We start from the raw sequence: 17,616 nt of genomic DNA, 5'->3' as shown, positions 1-17,616 counted from the left end.
AAAGGAGAGTTGGTTTTTTTATCTTCTGAGCTTTCAGTGGCTGTAGTAACTCATATAAAGTAATAAAAATAAACTGAAATAAATTATATCTTCTTTATCTGTCAGAAGAGGCTGCTATTGTCTAATTGCAATTTAACACTTGAGTAAATCCTGCTTCCAAGCACTTGACTAATCACATCAAACACCACCTTTTCTCAGCTTTATAAATGGGAGAAAAAAAATAAAGAAGTCTTGGGCAGTGAGCATCACTAAATATTAAATTTGTGTTTAATTTGTATAACAATGAATTAGTCCTTTGAAAAATGTGAAATTATTTTCTTAAACAAGAACGTAATGAATTTTAGAAATATCTTTCTGTAATTCCTCATCTTAATATTTCCATATTTTTATAGTTATGTGTATTTTCTCCCTAGCTGTAACAAATGTAATCACAAGTGATGTTTTGGCTAAATTTTTTTCTGCAGAATTAGATTTCTTTTGGTGTTATGTTGTGAATCATTGAAGTTTACCTTCTGATCAGAAAACATCATTCTGTTCCCCTCCAGAATTAGTGGAAGACCTGTTGACTTTTTTTTTTGCACTTTAACACCTTAGATTTAATTGATATATTGTCTTTTTAGAATTACTTGTATTTACTCATGAAAATCCTTTCTAGTAAATCATGGTTCTTGCTAGATTAATAGAGTAAGCTAGCTGTGATTTTTGGAGAAAAATATATTTTTTGCAGAAGTAGTATATATATTTAAAAAAAAAAGGGTGGGGGGTAAGGCCATGATCTGGTTGGCCTAGAACAGCCTTTAACAGCCCAAGTTTATTATTGCTTTATGTAACTTTAAAGTAAGTGTGGTGTTTTCAGTTGTAGGTGGCATTTAAACCATGAAGATCTTAATTTTCACAAATGCTTTGACTTTATAAACATGGAATTTTGCCATGTTCATGATGGTCTTGAGATATGATGTAAGAGGGCACTCAAAAGAGCGTTCATACTATAGACTGAGGGAGCACGCTCTTTTCTTTGCCTTTGACATTTTTGTTTGAACTTCTTTGAACTAAAACTTGGGGTTTAGGTGTTACTTGTTCCAGTATAATATAGGACATGTTAATGACTCTTTCTTCATGTTTCCAATATAATAATTTGTTATATATTTTCCCTTGTGTGAAGTACTACGCTATTTTCCTCCGCTTTTCTAAAACAATGGATTAATAAGACACGTTATTTGAGAAATGACTTTTAAAACACTTGTAAAACCTGAGTAAAAATTTGTTCTTATGCATTCCGTGCTTTTTTTTTTTACATTTACTTTTTTATTTGCAGACATTCATTCAAAAGAATGTATGAAAATTTATTTTTGGTTAAACTGTGCTTAGGACAGTTCCAAAAATGGAAAAAAAATAACTCTTGAGGATTTTTTCTTCATTGTCATACTTCCAAAATCAAAATTCTCTCCACTATATATGTATTTACTCATACTGCTGCATGCACACTACTGTCTATATTAGAGTATTACACCCATTTTCTAGTGAAGGCTCCTTACCTTCTCTGAGTTAATTCTTAATGTTCAGCATATCTTCTGGTGCTTGTTGATGCTACAGGGGAAGTTTAGAAAATAGACACAATAGAATGTAGTGTTTGATCTGAACTAGTGTTCCATTTGCATGCACCAGACAGTGCACTCATCTTCCTGGATAAGGCTCAGTGGCATCGCTTCCCACCGCTCTGCTTCTTATAGTGTACACAACAGTCACAGCTAATCCTTTCTTAAAAGCCCATTTAACTACATTTCTTCATTAATCATTTTTTGGGCAGTGTCTGTGCACTCTTGCTCTCTGGCTGTGTGTGTAGCATCTGATAGGGTTAAGAATATTAAAAAATAAACTGCTTAGGCCATCTTAAATCTTGGTTTGGGTTGTATGTTTGGCTTCAAAAAGCAAAGAAAATTTCATGTCCATTATTTGATGTATTTCCTGCAATGAAAATGTGATCTTTTTATTTTTTTTAGTGTTTTAGAATTGGTGGTACTATTGCATATATTTATGTAACTAACAAAAAGTTTCTCCACAGTCTCTGCACCTGTATTTGTTGCAAAACAAATGGCTATCAGTAATGCATACCTATGCATAAGACATGATTTTCTATTGGCATGGAAAACTTTAGTTGAAATGTGAACTAACTATACATGCCATAGTACCATAACTTCTTGGTGTTAAGACACTTGCAAAAAAAACCTTAAGTGTTCAGTTTGTGTACTTACTGGGTGGTTTTTTTGTTTGTTTGTTTGTTTTCCCCGTTCCCTTTCTTGAATAAGCTACTAACAGTGAGTGGCTCAGGATGCATCCAGAATGTGGCTATAACCTTGTAAATTCTCCTCACCTGAAGCCAGCTTGGGTCTTGGATAGAGCTCTGTGGCACTTGACCTGTATGGTGGCTGATGGAAAGTATGCTGCTAAAGGGGTCCCCTCCTTGATTGAAAATGATCATCACTTGAATGTAAGTGAATAAGAACTAAATATAAGCTAATGAACACTATAAATAGCTGAAAAAAACTTTAATATTTCTAAGGTTGTGGAAATGCACAAAAAATCATGTATACTTTGCAGATACATTTAATGAAATAACCCTTTACTCTCTAATTATTTTTTTCAGAACAATTCATAGAAGCACTTAGCTTTTTCTTAATTATTTTAATCATCAACATTATTCATTAACATAATTTTTATTTTTACAGTGTATCCGTAAATTAATTTGGGAAGATGTATATCCAAAAATTAAACTATGGGAATTTTTCCAAGTGGATGTTAACAAAGCTGTGCAGCAATTTAAAAGCCTCCTAACTGAAGGTAAAAGAGTATGTTGCTGAAGCATGTGGATTATATATTTATAGTTCAAGAAACTTATAGGTAAATTTAACAGTAAGCTGGAAAACAAAATAATCCCATTTTTTGCTGTGTGAGAAATCTACTGTGCTGATTTAAGCATACAAGAATGCTCTGAGAGCTAGTAAAGCCTTTAAAGGCTTTCCTTTATCCATATTTTGCTTATGCTAGAATTATAAAAGTTGTATGCCTTTTAAATGTAATTCCTATTTTTACTTTATGAATACTCTTTTCTATTTTGTTCTTAGGCAAAGTGAGCACTAAATCTGATCCAAATGAACATCTTCAAATAGTTCAGGACCCTGATTATAGACGATTTGGCTGTACTGTAGATATGAATATAGCATTAGCAACATTCATACCACACAGGTATTGTATTATTGATTACAAGTTAAAATCACAAGTGAAGTTAAGTTTGCAAAACCAAATAAGTAAAATTCTTCTCAGAGATGGGAAAAATTAATTTTTTCCTTCCTTTTAGTTAAGTATACTGCATGTTTTAAAAATAAATTATTCTAATTGTCCTCTGCTTTTAATGTCTTCCTGATAAGCAATGGACCAGCTGCAATAGAAGAATGTTGTAACTGGTTTCGCAAGAGGATTGAGGAACTAAATGCCGAACAGTACAGGCAAACTAATCACCATCAAGAGCAGGTCTTATAATTACTATGTTTTAATGCTGAATTGTTTTAAATTGCAAATAAATGCAGGCATTTCAATAATGCATAATTAAATTACTTCTAGGCTGTCAATTGTCTTGTGGGAACTGTGGTTTATGAACGACTGGCTGGTGATGGTCCTAAACTGGGTCCTATCAGTAGAAAAAATCCTTTAGTTACCAGGTATATTTTTTTTGTTTTGTTTTTGTTTGGAAACTTAGAATCTATCCAGGGAAAGTGAGTTCAAAGTTCACTAAAAGTATACACATTTATATGTAGAAGTGTATGTTTTCTTTCCCATGGACAAATGCCACTTAATGAATTGACTGTCTTTTTTAAGCAACGATGGTAACTGTTTAATAAACAAATGTGATCAGAGAGCATGAAACAATACTCAGAGCACATTGAAGCCTTACATAGTGCAAATTGCTCTTGTAGGTGGAAGAGGGGTGAACTAGGAAAGCTTATACCTTTCAAGTTTGATGTACTTGATGCCACTCGTATCTGAAGGGCTAGTGCTTTAATCTTACATTACCAGCTGACACCAAGATAGTGGCAACACCTGTCCTTTTTTCCTTCAAGGCATGCTAAGAAATAGAAAAGTCCTCATCATTTATAGTCTAGCAGCTGCTTTTTTATATATGTTTGATCTACAAGCCAGTTCATAGCAGATATTTTAGTTTCAAAGACAACAAATTGCAGCTTATGTGGGTTTTGGGTTTTGTTTTTTTAACTGCCTGTCTATTCCATAGGTATTTTACTTATCCATTCAAAGAGCTGACTGTGGAGGAAGAAGAAACTATGATACATCAGCCAGATAAAGCTTGTTATTTCATGGCTCATAATGGTTGGGTTATGGGAGATGATCCTCTTAGAAACTTTGCAGAACCAGGTTTGTAAAAGAACTTTGAATCATCTTATAAACCTTTTGATATTCTAGCCAAAGCAAAAAGGATTTTACTTAATCTGTCTTTTTTCGAGATTTGTTCTTATGAAGCTGCAGAATAGCAGATACTCAGTTTATAGTGCTTTTATTTTCCATTCAGTGTACAGATCAACTGTAAGAACTGGGATTTGAGGTACAGTTTTGCAAGACTTAAGGGAAATTACCAGCATTCTGCCACTGAAATGAGGACATCCTGCCTCCCCTCATTTGTCATTGTCTTTGCTTACTTTGTGCTTTGTTCCAACACCACTCCTTGTTGGCATTTCCCTAAGACAATGACAGTGTGGCAGAAAACTAATGCAATAAAAAGGTGGGTAGTATTTCACTGTATTAGTGAGCAAAAACTGGATCCTTTAAAGGTCCAGTGAGTGGCAGTCAGGCAGTCAAGAGATGACACAGTTAATCTAAATTAAGTATGCAGATTACTCGTGAAGGAAAGATAGGGTATGAAATCACCATGCACTGAAATATTGTATTCTAACTCCTTTGGGTACAGCATTGATATCCAATAATAGCAAGGTTGACAACTCTTGTTTTCAGAGTAGTCATTCACTTTGTAAACTGAATCAAAGAAAGGCTAGTTTAATTCTAATTAAAAACATCTATCTAAGAGTTTGTCAAGTCTGCTCTGGAAGCTAATCTGGTTAATACGCCAGGGTGATCTGGAGTTAGCAGACACCTCATTTCTGCAGAATAGTTTACAGCCCTTTCACTGCTTTTTATTTACTTTTTTTTTCTTTTGCAAGGATGAAGATAATACGTGTTTCAAGGGTTGTTTTGTTCAGCTGCCTTTCAGCTAACTGCCCTTGCTTCTGGAGAGGCTGTTGTATTTTTAGCTTCAGTCGTTGGTTTTAGTTAGCATACCTAACTTCCATCACTGAGTTTTCTCTATTAATTTGTCTACAGCCTTTCGAGTGCTTTATAGTTGTGTTATACCTTTGTTTTATGCCACATATTATTTCAACTGAGAACGCAGTCTGAAAAGATGATACATAAGGGCACAAATATAGGAATTGCAAAACAAAGGCAGCCAGTTTTGTAAATGGCCCCTAAAAGAATCATGATATACATCCAAAGCCAGTTTTTCTGTCAATATAGTTATGTTGCCATTAGTGAAGGTAAAAGGTAGGCTATGCTTAAGTGAACGGTTTTGGAAGTAGTGGTGACTTAAAATCCCTCCTCTTACTAGCTGCATACTCTTGTGTGTCGTTCATTGTGTAGCCCCAATCACTTAGGCGTCCATAATGTGAGCCTTAGGAAATTAGTCTGGCTGAAAAATAATGTCTTTGCTAAGGTTTCCTGATCTAATTCAAGGTTCAACAACTCAAATAACTGTGTTGATGCATCAGTATAGCTGGTCTAGGAGTAGCAGAAAGCAATGGAGTAGCTATGTCTTACCCATCCTGAGTGGTGCTGACCCTGTTCATGCTTTGATCAGGTTTAGGTAAGATGAATACAAATAGATCTTCAGAAGACTGATGGCTCAAAGATAATTGTATTTCTCTTATGTGATGTCTGATTACTGACAATTCCTTGGTTGTGCCTGGGTATTATGTGTTGCAAATAGTGTGGGTTGTTTGGGGTTTTTTTTAATTGTATTACTGCCATTGTCAAATACATGATTTCTATAGGACAGAAGTCACTTTTTTAGATATGGCTGATTATTTAAGTCTTTGTCACAGTTAAATCTCTGTCAGTATATTCTGTGCAGTAAGTATATTACAGGTGAACTCAGATTTAAAGATTGTTTTTTATTGATTGCATCAAAAAGAAGGCAAAAAATAGTATATGAAACTAGACTAGATGGAGGATATATATTTTTATACACACAAAAATTATTTAGGGACTTTGTCCATTTAAGTGACCTACCTGCCTAAGTGCTTTGGAAATTTGCCTTGCATCATCAGAGTCTGCTGTTAATGGAAGATAAAATTTTAAATTGTGCCTGTGGTAGTTTATTTATGGTAACACACTGTGATGCTTTTCTGAATTTGACCAGTATAAACAACTGAACTACTGATCTTGTTCATTTGTTTGCTGCTCATTTCTTCTTTCTTTTCTCAAGTACAGTTTTTATACTACTTTGAAGAATTAAAAGGAATTTGATTTCAACCTGAAGAATTATTTCAGTATCACTATAGAAGTTAAATATTCCCTGGGAGTAGTCTGAAATCATGCATCAGTGTAGAGTATATAGATTTTGAGTTGATACAGTTATTGTTAAGAATTCTCACTCTTCATCACAGTGTTCTGCTCTTCAGCAGTAGAAAATGAAATACCACATTTTCATTTTGGTGCACATTCTATACTATATATATATATATACACACTATAGTGAATTTATTTCCCTTACAGGCTCAAATGTTTACTTGAGAAGAGAGCTTATTTGTTGGGGAGACAGTGTCAAACTGCGTTATGGTAATAAACCTGAAGACTGCCCATACCTCTGGGCACATATGAAAAAATACACTGAAATCACTGCCAAATATTTCCACGGTGTTCGTCTTGACAACTGTCACTCAACACCTATTCATGTAGCTGAGGTACGCAAAATTAAGTGTGTTTATTATAAAACAGCTTCTATCTGTGAAATAAATACCTGCACTGTTGCTATAAAATCTGCAGGAGCTACATGGCAGAGTTCAGGTGTGAATGAATCTTCCTCATAGCATAAGCAAGGTTTCTTGACTGGTGATGTCTAGATATTATTTCAGCTACATTAAACAGTAGAGTGGTGTAGCTACTGTATCTTTTAATTCTCTACTTCAGCTGAAATATCGCAGATGCCGATGGACGTGGCTAATTTTTCTTTCCCTCACATAGCTATGGACTTGGTGCAATGACTGCCAGTATCCAGTATGTCAGTTTTAGATGGAGTCATTGCCAAGACTTGGTGGAAAGTCTTAGTCTTAGTGGTTTTTTGCCATATATTTTGCTGTTGCTGAATTAAACAAGAAGTGGTTTACTTCCCAGAATTTAAAAGTTGGTAAAGAACACCTGCAAAAAGTTTAGTCTGGCAGGCTTATTGCTAAGATTAGTGCTTATTGTTTACCAGGGAGCTGACTACACCCAGAAATTGTACTTAGCTAGTAAATTAGCTTTAAATAGGTTTGAGTAGTGCAGCTTCTTAGTGCTTAGTTAGACTTAGCTTGTTTACAGAGCTTATATGAAGAGCTCTCTAAAACAAGATGATTTGCCCACACAAAGGTTCTAAGTGGCTCTTAAATGAAGCCATTTCAAAACTTCTGCCATTCTTTCATTTATTGTTACTATTTTTGAAATGGTAACTTCAAAGGCTTAAACTGAAGTCTTCCTCAGATTTCTTACCTTAACAGGTATCTCTTTTGTCCAACCCTTTGTTTTTGCATTTTGAGTTAAGATTTTGTTTAAAAACAAAGTTGTAATTAAAGTCTCAGAGAATTTCCTAGAATTATGCAGTCCATAAATAATCTGTGTAAAATATAAACATGGTTTTATTAATCTTTCCTGTTATTAATATTTTTAATGAACTGCATATATGAATGACTCATTTATGTTTGATTAACATTCATGTTAATGATTGCATATATGTAGCTGACAATGGATGCCTTGCATTAAAAATGTATTATGATCTATAGGAGATGCTAGCAACAGCCAGATCAGTCAGACCTAATCTTTATGTGATAGCTGAACTCTTCACGGGCAGTGAGTACATTGACAATGTTTTTGTCAACCGCCTGGGAATTACCAGCCTGATTAGAGGTACAATAAGCAGTTGAAAATTATGTAGGATTGTCGTGTATGATTTGGAGTTTTTAATGTGAAACTAACATTGGTATGCTTTTTTTTTATTTTTTTTATGTTCTTTGCTTATGCAATTACCTTTTCTTCTTTATGTTCTACTTAACTTCTCCTGTGTTGTATCTTAATTCTTGATTTTGCTTATGTTTGTGCATCGTCTTCTGTGTAACAACTTTTTTTGTTCCTTAATTTTGGTTTTCTGTTTATCTTTGCTGCATGGCATTTTCCTATTGTCCAATCCCTGCCTAGCTTTGAAACTTGTCCTTTTTTGTATCTACCTTTCCCCTTTCTGTGGCTTTTTTGGCTGTGCTTTTTGCAGTACATGCTGGACACAGCTAGAAAATTGCGAGCCGATTTGTATGTAGTGGCTGAACTGTTCACAGGAAATGAGGAGCTGGACAATATCTTTGTGAATAGGCTGGGCATTACCTCCTTAATAAGAGGTAGGCTTGCTGTGTGTGTGGTCTCTTTTCAACGAGAGATTATAGATGACGTGCTTTTTCCAAGGAAAAGGTTTCTTCTGGATTATGCACTTTTAATTTCATACTCCATGTAATCAGAAGTACAGACATTTTTTTGATACTCAGCCAAAAATACAGTACTAGCTGTAAAGTAAGAGAAGATATCCTGCATTAGTTTACAGAAGGTTAAAGATTTCACTCTTATTCTAGTGAGAGAAAAAGAAGTTGTAGCACAGTCCTGCTATGAAGTGCTGCGTTGTGTCTGATTTTTTTGTTGCATGAGTTTCTTAAAGCCTATGAGAAACAGTATCAGATCTCTGCTTTTTTCTCCCTTTTTTCCCTTAGCTTTTTCTGCCTTAATATATTATAGTAAATGGAATACTCCAAGATTGTGTATCCACTTTGGAGAATATAGTTTTATGTGACTTTTTTAATGACTGAACACACCAAAATAATAACTGTAAAATGCTGCATTAACATCTTTGTGCCTGCTGTACTCTATGGTAGTTATTCTTATGCAAAGACTTACCTATTTTGTTCTTTAGAGGCAATGACTGCTTATAATAGCCATGAAGAGGGAAGGTTAGTTTATCGTTTTGGAGGTGAACCTGTTGGCTCTTTTGTTCAGCCGCGCTTGAGGCCTTTGATGCCAGCTATTGCTCATGCACTCTTTATGGATATTACACATGATAATGAATGTCCAATTCAGGTGAGCACCTAAAATGAGAACTAATGTTTTCTGAATTTATATTTCTGAACCATGGGAGGGCTTGGTGCAATCTGGATGTTTTTCCAGAGATAGATTAACGAAAAACGTGTTTCAGATCTTTAAGTTTTCATGCAGAGAATAAAATTTTATAACAATTCCCTCTGATGTTGAAGACTTTGTCTTTCAAGGGAAAAAGTATATAAAGCTACTTAATGCGCTGTTTTCATTGTTTTATTCCAGCTACTATTAGTGGTTCTGTCTCTCCTTGTTAACCTGTTCTCCTAAGCTCCTGTTTTACAGGAGAGAATGAGAGAGTGTAGTGGGAATTGGAGTGCTTATTTCTGAGGGTTTCTCTTAAGTTACTTTTGTTAGTGCGTTTGTAGTAATTTTTTTTTTCAATAATTCTCTTGTGATTGAGAAAATGGTAATCATGTGATTACCAACTCCTCTGTTAAACTGAGTATATCTTCTGTATGCTGAATTCAGAGGGATTAATTTTGTCTTTGTTTCACTATTTATTAAGTATTTATTTTTTAACACAGCACCGATCTGCGTATGATGCTCTTCCTAGTGCAATGATTGTTTCTATGGCATGCTGTGCTACAGGAAGCACCAAAGGCTATGATGAATTAGTACCACACCAGGTATGTGTCTACAGTTTATCTCCTAAGTTACTTGTTAAAATGTAAACTTTATTCTTGTCCTAGGACATATTTTTTAACATTGTTTATTTTAAATTCCAAGCAGTTTACTAGCTGGCATTACATTGAATTGTCCAATTTCATATGCAATTTGAATTTATTACATAGTTGAGACCTCCAGATGTTTGGTTTCTTTCTAGAGCAGTTGATATTTATTTAATCTTAATTTCTTTACAGATCTCTGTAGTATCTGAAGAGAGGTTTTATGCAAAATGGAATCCAGCAACACACCTGACTTCTGGTGAAGTTAATTTCCAAACAGGAATTCTAGCAGGAAGGCTGGCCATAAACAGGCTGCATCAGGAGCTGGGGGCTAAAGGTTTTAATCAGGCAAGAAGTGAGGGTAGCACTGCGATTTCTCCATATTTATGTTCTGAGTGAGCACAGTTGCAATGGTATGTCTTTTCTAGGTGTATGTAGATCAAGTTGATGAAGATATAGTGGCAGTGACAAGACATTGCCCTAACACACACCAGTCTGTTGTGGCTGTAAGTCGAACTGCCTTCAGGGATCCTAAAACTTCTTTCTACAGTAAAGAAGTACCTGAAATGTGTATCCCAGGTAATCGGATTTCTTTTCAAGAGGTGGCAGGTGTACAAAAAATTCAAGTTATTCTAATTCCATAATTTTTAACTTCAAACACATGAAATCAATACAAGAATTTTCAGTGTATATAACACTCCTTTTATATGTACTAACATGCGTGCACCAAAAGTGGTTAAAGAAACGATAACAAACTTACCTTGCTTAGGGTTTTCAAAGGCATTCATATTGAGTATACTTCCTACTATAAGCTCCCCATGAGGGTGTGGTTTTGTTTACTGTCTTTATTTGTGAACTGGTAAGAAATGGTTAACAGCAAGATGGTTAATTGTACAGAGTTGGAGGGGATTACTATTATGTGTTATACTGGGTAAAAAGGCTAAAATCTCATCATACTTGTCAATGTCATTGCTCTTCAGCTTTCTTATACATGACTATTTTTGTAGCTTTAAAATGCATCTCAAGAAACAACTTTGTACTGCATAAGTTAATATAAAGATAATATATAGATAATACATACATGATTAAATATGCAAAGTATTTACTATATTTAATAGTAGCAAAGTATAATGACTTCTAGACATTACCTGGGCATATTTCTGAAGAGAAGCTTTCCAAACTAGTTTTTTAAGTATACTCAGTTCTTTGAGTGCCTGTGTGTACCTGTTTTAAAAGTCACATTATATGTTAAGACATTTACAGGTGACTGCAAGACTCATATATCTTAGTTTGTAAATTACTGAAAGGATAGAGAGAATGAGAATACTTGAATATTAATAATCAGCTGTTACACTTTGAAGGTAAACCATCTGTAGCTGCAGTTTGGAAACCAATCTAATACAGTCTCCTAAAAGATAATAAGGAAACTAACAGAGCTGATGATCAGTAAAAGACAGGTTGTAATTCACTAATTATTGTTGACTGGTTTTTATGGCTAATTTGTTATAGAATAACAAAATAGCAGTTTTAAATACAATACAGCCAGTGAACATACAATGAATGTTTATAGGATATTTAAAACGCTTCCCCATATGTTTTGTCATGTTTGGTTGTTCTTTAGCTGTACAACAGAGACTTGTGTTTTGAATATTTAGATGTTTAGTTTTAAGTTTTCCTTCATACTTTCAAAAGAATCACTTTTCATTTAAAGAATCTTAACAGCTACAACATGATTTAACTTTTCTTAGGAAAAATAGAAGAAGTAGTACTTGAGGCTAGGACTATTGAGAGAAGTGCTAGTCCTTACAAAAAAGATGAACATTTTATAAATGGATTGCCTAATTTCACAATGGAACTCAGAGAGCATATCCAGGTAACTAGCCTCCTTCACCCGTGTTCTGATGTACATTTTCTAATTTGTGATATGTTATATTAGAAAAAAAGACATTGAATTTCAGTTGCAAATGTGTTTTCTTTTCTAAGATTAAAGACAGTAAAATTATAAAGCAAGCTGGAACTGCCATAAAAGGGCCAAATGAATTTGTTCAAGAAATAGAATTTGAAAAATTAACACCAGGAAGTGTAATAGTATTCAGGTACGTTATTATAATTGCCAAATGGCTGCGTTAGCTAAAATAGAATGAGAGGATTCTTTGTTTTGAGACTTGAGTAGTTATTGTAAGTGCTACATTTCTACAAGCTGTGCATTCATATTTACAGAGTTAGTCTTGACCCAAAGGCACAAGAGGCTGTTGGTGTACTGCGCAATCATTTGATCCAGTTCAGCCCTCATTTTAAATCTGGAAGTCTTCCTGATGATCATTCAGCACCTATATTAAAAACATTATTTTCTTCGTGAGTATTCTTTAAGTTTCTGAAGTAGAACCAAGAGAGCTACAGTGGGAGTGAAGAACAATCTGTAAACTTAAAGTGAGGATTTTTTTGTTGTTACTACGGATGGATTTGGATTGTCAGAGTGCAGTAAAAACTCTGAGATATTCTTTTTATATTTATAATACTAAGGAGGGTTAATACTTTAAAACTTCTAAGCTCATTTGTTCATGTTCTGTGTAATTGCTGCTTAAAGTGGACATATTAATGTGGAGTGCTTGTCAGTGTTGTGGTGTGATTGTTTGGGGTTTGTACTTAATACTGTGTTTCTAAATAAATACTGAAACATCTGAGAACAACATCTTGGAAAATCTGAAGAATCAGGCTCTTAATTTCCAGGATTAAGTGGTGAAAGAGTGGTATATATTTGATTATTTAATGTAAGTCTGAAACTAGAATTGTTTGTGAAATCCTTTTTCTATTTCCCTGCTAAAGTTGCTTAGGGGTTTGGAAATGTTTTTTTCTCAACTGTTTTTTTCAGTATTGCATCTAAACTAACTTTGGCTGACCTAAATCAAGTACTATATAGGTGTGAGGCAGAAGAACAAGAAGATGGTGGAGGTTGTTACAATATACCAAACTGGTCACCACTGAAGTATGCAGGCCTCCAAGGTAATAGTTTCAGCATTGTTTTTTCTAACAAGAAAAAAAGTAAAACAGAGCTGCTCAATCTAGATCATACCTTGATGCTGTTTTATGGCTAGTGCCATTGTTTGGATAAAAACCAGTAAGTTTTGTTTGTTTGTTTGTTTTGTTGTTGGTTTGTGGGTTTTTTTGCTCGACCATGCTACTAATCAGTGTTGTACTCAGGATCACATACTAAACCAAACCCCCTCTCTCTAGATACTCTGAGCTGCAAAATTAAGTTTCAATATGTGTTTTAACACCAATTCCCTTGCTTTTAAAATAAAAAGAAAATATGTATACCTCCAGTGAAAAGTCACATTAATTAAACCCTAGGCATTACTAGATTACTGAGGAGTGTCAATCATTTATCAAAGGCATGGATTCCATCATGCTGGTTATTCCACAATGATTTTTGTAACTGTCCGAGATGTACACCGAGGAAACTACAGTTGAGTGTATCCTAATTTGTTCTGCAGATCAAGAGAAGTAATATAGTTAAATCCAGTTATAGCATCTGTTGCTGTGTACCTTTTCCTCCTGAATTGTAATTGCTGTTTGTGATAATGGTGTGTCTTTTAATACAGAGTTGGGTTTGTATCTTCAGGGTTAATGTCAGTGATGGCAGACATTAGACCAAAGAATGATTTGGGTCATCCATTTTGTGATAATTTAAGATCTGGAGACTGGATGATTGATTATGTCAGTAATCGTCTGATTTCACGTGCAGGAGCCTGTGCAGAAGTGAGTAAAAATACTTATCTAGTGACTTTGGAGTTTTAAATTACTAGTTTGTTTCCTTTTCAATTACTGGTATATTTTTAAATTCAGTCAGTCTATAACGTATTTCTTGTCTAGGCAATTTTTTCTAGGAGATTAAACCGTTAATATATTTTTCTTCCCTCTCCTCAATTTTATTTGAGCATAGACTGCAAAAGGGAAGTGAAAAATATGTAGGGCATGGAGGGGTTGTTAGCTTTTACATAAAGGCCTGCAGGGGTCCTTCCCTGTTTATTACTTTTCCTCAAATAAAAATGAAGTAACCATTTTTTTTTTTTAAAGTACTTTCAAAAGAGAGCCTAAATACTACTAAGGCATACATGATTATGATAGAGTTGTAGTAAGATTGCTCAGTCAAGCACTGAGAAGATAGGAATTACTGAGATTCAAGTTACCTGTATAGCTGCATTACAATACAGTCCTTTTCTTTCTCTGTCATATTTTATTTTCCTGCATGGCAATTACTTTATTCATTTCACAAGATGAAGACCTCATTTGGGTAACTTACATAATGAATATAATAATATAGGCTTTAGCATTCTTACTTCATTTTGTTCCTGAAGTCAAGCACAGTGATATAAAGCAGAAGAATGGATAAAGCAGTCTAATGTACTGAAGTGAATGCTGAATCTGACCTCAGATGGAGCTTTCCTAGAAAGGAAGTTAGTCTGATACTTGCCAGATTTACTGCTCTTCAAAGACTGTTGCTTATTTTTTCTATGTATTTTTTTGAGTTCTTAATTTGTAGTGTCTTACTCCTGTTTTACAGAAAATATAAAGGACCTATAGCTATACGAAAGTCACATGAAACTAAAATTTACAATTTCACTGTTTACATATGTAACTTTGCCTTCATAACTTCCAGGTTAAATGTATAGTGTCATCATGTGATAGATTGACATGTACTCTCTTCATCTGTGCAGTCTTCATCTGCAAGGTTTAAATCTTCAGTGACTTTCTAGTAGGTTGTCATGATGTTCTTTAACAGTACTAGAAGGAAATAAGAGAAATACTTCACAGGTGTCAAACATTTTGCAGTGACACAAGGATGGTGAAGCTCTGGAATCTGGAGTCCTAGACCCAGATCTGCAGTCATTTTCACCAGTGGCCTTACATAATTTAGTCTTCTGATAATTTTTCTTTCCCTCATCTCAAGCTTCATCTCTTCAGTCCTGTCTTCTTAGACAATGAGAAACCTCCTTCCTGCACGTGGGTTGTAGTGTTGCCTTTTGAGTTACAGCTTTCCTTTGCTACTCAGTTTTAATAACTCCCTTGTGGTATTTTTTTTTTCCTACAAGACTAGCAAAATATAATCTTTCTCTACAGTTGATGTTCTTGCCCGTTTATGTCATAGTATAGATATAGTACAGATTTTTCCCTACTACTTTTCTTAGAGTTCATCTCAGCTGAAATTTTGGAGTGGGAGGGTACAGCAATTCTACCACAAATATCTAGTATGGACAACTTCTTAGACATGAATGGTTGTGAATGGTTGCATGCTAGTAGTGTTATTAATAACTGAAGATAACCTCATCTTTGTGGTGGTCAAGCATAACTTGGGTGTAATAAAGGTACAAAAACTGTGACATACTTTAACTAGATGGATCCTGAAAGCATTAGGTTTTGAACCCTAGTGTAAGCAAGTTCTAATTAATACTGTATTCTAATAGGTTGGTAAATGGTTGAAGGCCATGTTTGTCTACCTAAAGAGAATTCCACGTTACCTCATCCCATGTTACTTTGATGCCATATTAGTGGGTGCATACACAACACTTCTGGATGTGGGATGGCATCACATGTCTAGGTATGCTTGGCTTATCAGATCTATAGAGGAATCTGTATATATTTGCACCTTTTAAATTTTATCTGCTGGAAAATGCAATTTGTATATTTTCATACTCGTCCAATGTAAAAGGGTAAAATTGGTAGTGAATTCAAATCCATCTTCTAATGGTGGTGGTTTGGAAGGTTGAGAGTTCAGATGTCTATCCAGGGTTTGAATTTATAACTACTATTGGCATTGTGCAGGACGAGGAGGAGACCTTAAGCCAGCATTTTTTTGCCAGGCTTCAGAAACTTTTTTTGCTGTAATTTCAGTACAACTGCAATGATTCCTTAAAGTTCAGGGAAAAAAGAAAATACCAGATTGTACTTGATGCTGATGCTTTGTTCAACATTTCTTCTCTAACACAGCTATATATCCTTCATTATCTGAGCACTTTGCTTAGTTCTTGAAATAACTGTTTAATCTTCAGTGTCTGCTTCTCCTTTGTTTCTTGGAAAGGGAAGGGAGATTGATTTAATGGAGGCTTTATTCTAGCTATGAACATCCTGAACAAATCAGTATTATTTTGTAAAAATACGGATGTTAAAATGGACAGGATTTGGTATGGCTGTGAAGTCATGTGGAAAGTAGTATATTTTATGAAAAAATGCTTGGAGATGAAATAGTCAGGAATGTAGGTTGCATTATTTTAGACAATGTGTTAACTGATTTATTGATTTATGATTTTTTATATATATGAATGTATATAAAAATGTAGTGATCTTAAACCTAGTCAGTATTTTTAAACAGAAACTTCTGTTCATTGTAAAATATCTTTTATCATATTTTTGAGGTCTTAGGTATGTATGTAAGCATCAAGTAAACCAAACCAATTTCCCTAGTCTTTTTACCCTTTTCCTTAGAAGTATTTGACATAAATACTCCCATTGGCATTAATAAATTAAAACTTAAGGCTAACATTAGGCACTCATTTTGGGGAAAAAAAGTGATTTACAAATTAAATCATAGGTACAAAATTAGTTTATGCAAAATACTACTATTAACTCGTTAGTTTATTATGCATAATACTTATAATAGTCTTCTGTAAATGAAAATGGGTAGATTTTATAGACTGACGTTGCTGAATGTAAAATTATTTTAATTATATTGAATTACAGCTTTGTGCAGAATGGATCAACATTTGTTAAACACCTTTCCTTGGGTTCAGTCCAGATGTGTGGCATAGGAAAATATTCTTGTCTGCCAGATCTGTCTCCTTCCTTACATGATGTTCCCTATAGGCTGAATGAGATTACAAATGAGAAAGAACAATGTTGTGTTTCCTTGGCAGCTGGTAAGTGAGGACAACACTTTTTTTTTAAAAAAAAAAAAAAAAATAAATAAAAAAAGTCTTCTAAAACAGCTAAACTGTTTTTAGTAATTATATTTAAATTGTCTTCGTTGTGCTTGGGATCCATGTGTCAGCAACCATGTATAAAATGTAGGTAGCAGTTTTTTCCTCACTTTTCCGCTGTGTTTTAACTTGTGTTTAAGATAAAGATTTGCCCATATTAAAAATATGGGATTTTTTTCTAGCAGTACTTCTTGGGGACATCTGCTCTTTGAACGGTGTGAGGGGAAGTTTATAAGCACTTTATTTAGAGACGTTTTTAGCTATATTCACTTTTATCATATATGGACATCCACAAGTATGTTTCTTTCCGGAAGACTTGCTTAAGATAAATATACTTTAGCGTAATAGGTTTTAGTTTATAATTTTTAAGCATGAACTTAGGGAATGGAATTGTAATTGAGTACAAGGGTGAATTCATTGTTTACAAGTTCTCAGAAAAAGAGAGAAGCATTAGCAGACCAGAAGAATGTATGATCTGAAAGAGTCTCCAAAAGGAAAGAGCATAAAAGCAGTCAGTAAATAGTGCTTAT

At 34.2% G+C, this 17,616-nt stretch overlaps 1 protein-coding gene across 2 annotated transcripts in view; it reads left to right on the top strand.

Annotated features, from left to right (window-relative positions):
* AGL (amylo-alpha-1, 6-glucosidase, 4-alpha-glucanotransferase) overlaps window positions 1–17,616 on the top strand; it is a 38,296-nt gene that overhangs the window by 7,604 nt on the left and 13,076 nt on the right. For both annotated transcript variants that reach the window (XM_049808656.1, XM_049808657.1), the window contains exons 6-24: window positions 2,307–2,488; window positions 2,727–2,838; window positions 3,123–3,243; window positions 3,426–3,528; window positions 3,619–3,716; window positions 4,286–4,425; window positions 6,835–7,022; window positions 8,579–8,702; window positions 9,266–9,429; window positions 9,972–10,073; window positions 10,308–10,460; window positions 10,541–10,691; window positions 11,861–11,985; window positions 12,096–12,208; window positions 12,333–12,467; window positions 12,985–13,115; window positions 13,735–13,871; window positions 15,578–15,711; window positions 16,851–17,026. In XM_049808656.1, the coding sequence (XP_049664613.1) occupies window positions 2,307–2,488; window positions 2,727–2,838; window positions 3,123–3,243; window positions 3,426–3,528; window positions 3,619–3,716; window positions 4,286–4,425; window positions 6,835–7,022; window positions 8,579–8,702; window positions 9,266–9,429; window positions 9,972–10,073; window positions 10,308–10,460; window positions 10,541–10,691; window positions 11,861–11,985; window positions 12,096–12,208; window positions 12,333–12,467; window positions 12,985–13,115; window positions 13,735–13,871; window positions 15,578–15,711; window positions 16,851–17,026 (2,589 nt within the window). The remainder of the gene's footprint in view (window positions 1–2,306; window positions 2,489–2,726; window positions 2,839–3,122; window positions 3,244–3,425; window positions 3,529–3,618; window positions 3,717–4,285; window positions 4,426–6,834; window positions 7,023–8,578; window positions 8,703–9,265; window positions 9,430–9,971; window positions 10,074–10,307; window positions 10,461–10,540; window positions 10,692–11,860; window positions 11,986–12,095; window positions 12,209–12,332; window positions 12,468–12,984; window positions 13,116–13,734; window positions 13,872–15,577; window positions 15,712–16,850; window positions 17,027–17,616) is intronic.

The sequence above is a fragment of the Accipiter gentilis genome, chromosome 8, assembly GCF_929443795.1.
Source record: "Accipiter gentilis chromosome 8, bAccGen1.1, whole genome shotgun sequence".
NCBI lineage: Eukaryota > Metazoa > Chordata > Aves > Accipitriformes > Accipitridae > Astur > Astur gentilis.
The sequence above is the reverse complement of the archived record's forward strand: the minus strand, read 5'-3'. Positions and strand labels throughout refer to the sequence as shown.